At 47.3% G+C, this 4,949-nt stretch overlaps 1 protein-coding gene across 1 annotated transcript; it reads left to right on the top strand.

Annotated features, from left to right (window-relative positions):
- The first annotated feature begins 693 nt into the window (after nucleotides 1–693).
- On the top strand, nucleotides 694–4,444 carry LOC123134682 (protein FAR1-RELATED SEQUENCE 5-like). The gene is made up of 6 exons (XM_044553884.1): nucleotides 694–959; nucleotides 1,485–1,746; nucleotides 1,861–2,551; nucleotides 2,640–3,097; nucleotides 3,348–3,635; nucleotides 3,726–4,444. Exons 1-6 carry the CDS (start codon nucleotides 931–933, stop codon nucleotides 3,933–3,935), a joined length of 1,938 nt encoding a protein of 645 aa, XP_044409819.1. The 5' UTR covers nucleotides 694–930; the 3' UTR covers nucleotides 3,936–4,444.
- Nucleotides 4,445–4,949: the final 505 nt, after the last annotated feature.

Here is a 4,949-nt window from a genome sequence, read left to right as displayed (position 1 = left end):
GAAGGAGGGATTCGTTCCTCTTGAGCTCCTTCTTCTGTTCCAGCCCACGGCGTCAGTACTCCTCTTTCTTCTTCTTTTTGCGCTCACGCTCCTCCTCCTTCTTTCGCTCTTGCTCCGCGAGCCACCAGGGAGGCGGCGGCCCCCAGCCCGCCTCGCCCGCCGGCGGCGACGAGACCTTGGCGAGCGCCTTCACCCGCAGATCTTGCTCGCGTTGCCGCTCCGCCGCCGGAATCGGAGGCGAGATGGGTGGCTTCTCCACGCGACGGGAGCCCATCCTCACCGCGGTGGCGAACGAGCAAGTGAGAGGGGGTGGAGAGGCGGAGCGGCGTAGGCGACGCGCGCGATGCCCGAGTCGCCGCACCTGCGAGGGGGATGCGGGAAACCCTAGCGACAGATCTAGGGCACCCTTCGGCAGCCACAACCACCTATTAATAGGCGGAGGCGGCCGCGCATCCACCGTCGCGATGGGCCCAGGCCTCTTCCCTTGCGGGCTTGAGGCGACCGGGCCAGGCCGACCAGGCCCAAGCACTGGGAGGCGTCCTTGCGTCCCTTCTGGCACTGGCGCACTGGGTGCGGCCAATGGGCCCCCCGGCCCGCAAACTGGCAATCTGGGCCATTCCGACAGACCCAGCAAGGGGTCCGGCCCGGGCGACGCCGGCGCCGAAACCCTAGCCGAGGGCTGCGTCTCCCTTGTAGGGGCAGCCCCGCCGCCGTCGCCGACCCCTGTCGACTCCGGCGAGCACGCCGCACCCACAGGCGGCGCGGCCAGCGCCAGATCGAGGCACCCCTCCTCCGGCCGGGCACGCGAGCGCCCCTCCGGGCCCGCGTCCACACCCTTTGGCGGGCGCCAGATCCGACGGAGCCATCCAGACCCCTGCTGTCTCAGCGGACGGGGGCATCTAGACCCCAGTTATCTCAGCAAAGCAACCCATGGCCGTCGTCGGGAGTTGGAAGAAGAGGTACGAATGTTGTCTTTGCATATCCATCGAACACCTAACTTAGGCTGAATTTTTTGCGGAACCATCTGGTGGAGTTCCATCTAGTTTCATTCTGCCGTTTGACTGTTTTTTTATCCATAAATCGGCTGGAATATGATGCCTAGAATGTTGGATCGCACAATGAAAATAATACTATGCATTCATTGTGGTTAATTTTCCAATACTGCTGTGAGGTGTGACATCAACACAGGAAGTTTCCATGTATATAAATGTTTTGTCTGGGCATCTGTTATATTTAGATTCATATCAATATTCATGTTTGATTGTGATTATTTTGACATTGAATCCTCGTCAGGAGTTCTGCACCCTCATCACACTCACGCTACTGTTAGCAACTTAGCATTCAACCATACATAGAATCTGATAATAAGAAAATTCAAGTGATGAATTGAAATTTAGTTAACCATCCTCTCCACACTGTATTGGTCAAGGCCATCTACTGTTACATACATATAGCGACATAACTGAATCTACTGTAAAATGCAGATTCAGAGGCGTGTCTGGACCTGATGAAAGGATTATACCGAGCAAAAGCAACTATCTGCAAGTCTGCATCGCAAGAGCAACCGACAACAGCAATAACAATCTATTTGCCCCTGTTAATGGTTTTACATTTGACTCGTGTAAAGAAGCATATGAGATGTACAATCTTTTTTCATGGGAGAACGGTTTTGGGATCCGGCATGGCAAGACCAGGATAAATGAGGCGAAGTACAAAACTATGCATCAGATAGTCTGCCAATGCCAAGTATTATTCGTACCTTTTTTAACTGACTTTTAGCTGATTCATTTCGTATACTTGGTATCATGTTGGACATCATTTTGATTTATAACAATATCCATTGGGTGTGTATATGTTCAGGACAAGAGTGAGAAAGAGAATTCCGAATCATGCAGAACAGGATGCAAAGCGAGGATTCGCCTACTGCGCACCAGGGACCATGGGTGGTACGTCACTATGTTTGACAATGTGCACAACCACCCGCTATCAGCTGGGCATGAGGAGACGCGTCAATGGAATTCTCATAGTCACATAGATCCTTTGATGACGGACTTCATCCGGAATCTCCGAGAGAACAATATCAGCCTCAGCAAGGTTTACAACATCCTCTGCGCTACACATGGTCAAAATGGAGGCGTGCCATACCGTAAGCAGAACCTGAAGTATTTGTGCTCACGGCTTGCACAAGAATCAATCAATGATGACATACATAAGACTATTGATCTCTTGCATCAAATGAAAACTGCTGACCCTAACCTTCAGGTATATGTCAACGTTGACAAAGAAGGCTCCGTTCAGTCAATATTGTGGTGCACTGGAAAGAACCGTGAAGACTATGCATATTTCGGCGATGTTGTCACCTTTGACACGACTTACCGAACTAATCTGTACAATATGCCCTTTGGTATATTTGTTGGTGTGAACAACCACTACCAATCTGTCATATTTGGTGGAGTTCTGATGCGTCATGAAACTACAGAGGGGTTCGAGTGGGCTTTCAAAACGTTTGTCGACACGATGAATGGAAAGCATCCAGTCACAATATTGACTGGTAAGATATCACGAATCCTATGATAATTTCCATAATGTATGAATGCTTGGCATCTTTTCCATGTTAACATGAAATTCATCCTGTGCAGATCAGTGCAAGGCGATGGAAGGAGCAATGGAAAACATATTGCCAAATACAAATCATAGGTGGTGCAAGTGGCATGTATTGAGATGTGCAAAGGAGAAGCTTGGCCCTATATACGGCAAGAAGAGTGGATTCAAACATGAGTTCCACGAAATTATAAATGATATTATTTGTGTCACGGAATTTGAGGGAAAGTGGGCTGAACTTATAGATAAGTACAATCTGAAGGATAATCCTTATCTTGAGAATCTATATAGCAAGCGGACCATGTGGGCTAAACCATACTTCTCCAGTGTGTTCTGTGCCGGGATGACAAGTACTCAACGCAGCGAGAGCGCAAACCACTTGCTGAAACAGTACATACCTCGTTCATCACCTATGCACCTATTTGTCAAGCAATACAACAAGCTAGTCCAATCACGCACAGCGGATGAGGGCAGGCAGCAACATATGACAAAGATGGTGAGAAGCCCAAACCTAAAATATTTTGATGTGTTTGAATATTTAGTTGATGATATATATACCGCTAGATCAATATGCATAAGATATACAAACCTGAAATGCATGAAACCTGTAGCTTAGATTGTTCAATCAACACACAAAAAGTGTAATGCCTCACAAGCTTTTGCACCATTTGCTGAGCCTACAATTTGTTGGATGGTTGAACCTAGTATAATCAACCTCCTTTCTGTGTGTGTATCCTTGTTTGCAGAAATGTCGAAGACTCAACGGAGGGTTTCCCTTGGAAGCTGATGCTGCCAAGATATATACTAAGGGCGTGTTCATTAAATTTGAAGAGGAGCTTTATCAAGCTGCTTCGTTTATTGTATCTAATTGCATAAGCAATATGGAATTTGAGGTCACCCGTGCCCGACCGGATTACTTGCCTGAATACGAGATGAGGAGGTACAAGGTTGCCATCCGAGATGGTGGTGATTTCATAGACTGCGATTGTGGATACTTTCAGCATAGTGGGATGTTGTGCTGTCACTCTATCAAGGTTAGTGTCCTTGGTAAAAAAATTCTTCCTATTTAGGTTTCTATGAACTTTGTTGCTGATCAATGTTCTAATTCATGATCGATCAAGAAGGTTCTGATACGAAACGACATACTAAAAATTCCGAGTAAGAACATCGTGAAGAGGTGGACCAAAATGGCAAAGGAATTGCAGTCTTCAAACCTTGCTGTGCCTCATGCATCGACTCAGCCAGACGATGCTTCATATCGGCAAAATATCCTGTACATTGCCGCTCTTGAAACGGTCAAGGATACCTCCCTTTCATGCTTGACAAGACACTAAAAGTTTTTCAGGAACTGAGGACCGAAGCTAGACATATGCGATTGCTGGAGGAGGAAAGCCATAGTGATCCGGGTGAAGGACGGGGTGATGCAGATAATTTCATTGCCATCACGTCGTGTGAGCAGTTGCATCCGCCAAAGCGAGTGAAATCCAAAGGTAGGCCAGCAACTGTAAGGATGAAATCAAGGATGGATTATGTATCTCTCTTCCAGCAAAAGAGCAAGAAGGTTGATAGTGTTTACAATCAACCAAACATTCTGTCAGAATTCAAAAGAGACAACACCTCTGGCGACCATCATAATGATTCTGTATCCCAATACAAGAGGGTTATCAAATGTAGCAAATGTAAGGGAGAAGGTCATAATAGGTCATCGTGCAAGAAACGCGGGTTCTGAACTGGATGGTATATCATTGTGGCGTATTAGAAAGCTGTATTTTGTTTCAGAAAGCTCCTTACTTTCTGAGGACGGCATGGCGGCCGGTTATGTGTACATTAATGCTCTACTATATTCAGGCACCTTGTCTTTTGCAAACACTAGGACGTGGTATGCGGATCTAAAACTATGTTATCATTAGATGTAAACAAATGTGCTTGCGTGTTTTTTTCAAAAAGGAGTATGACCCCCGGTCTTTGCATTTGGGAGATGCATACGGTTATTTTATTGACTATTCTCGAAAACCTTACAAAATATAACAACAATATACCTGAATCCGCCATCTAGGCAGCATCTGCCGCTACTTCTATTCAAATGATGAAGGGGTGCAAGTTGGGCCACATACTCATACATCTCACCTAAGCCTAACATCTAAAATCGAAGGCCCCGACTGAGCCATCTGCCAGGTCCGGGGCTCAAACCGATCTGATGCACTCACATGTGTCGTCGCCATCATCTTCCACTGGTCCATCTTTAGAGCAGATTGAGGTGACAACCTTGGCAGGTCCTCCGCCATCGACGCCACCACGACGTCAAACGATGACCTTCACCTACATGAGCCTTGGCAGGTCCTCCGTCA

The sequence above is a fragment of the Triticum aestivum genome, chromosome 6B (genome assembly GCF_018294505.1).
Source record: "Triticum aestivum cultivar Chinese Spring chromosome 6B, IWGSC CS RefSeq v2.1, whole genome shotgun sequence".
Classification (NCBI taxonomy): Eukaryota; Viridiplantae; Streptophyta; class Magnoliopsida; order Poales; family Poaceae; genus Triticum; species Triticum aestivum.
The sequence above is the reverse complement of the archived record's forward strand: the minus strand, read 5'-3'. Positions and strand labels throughout refer to the sequence as shown.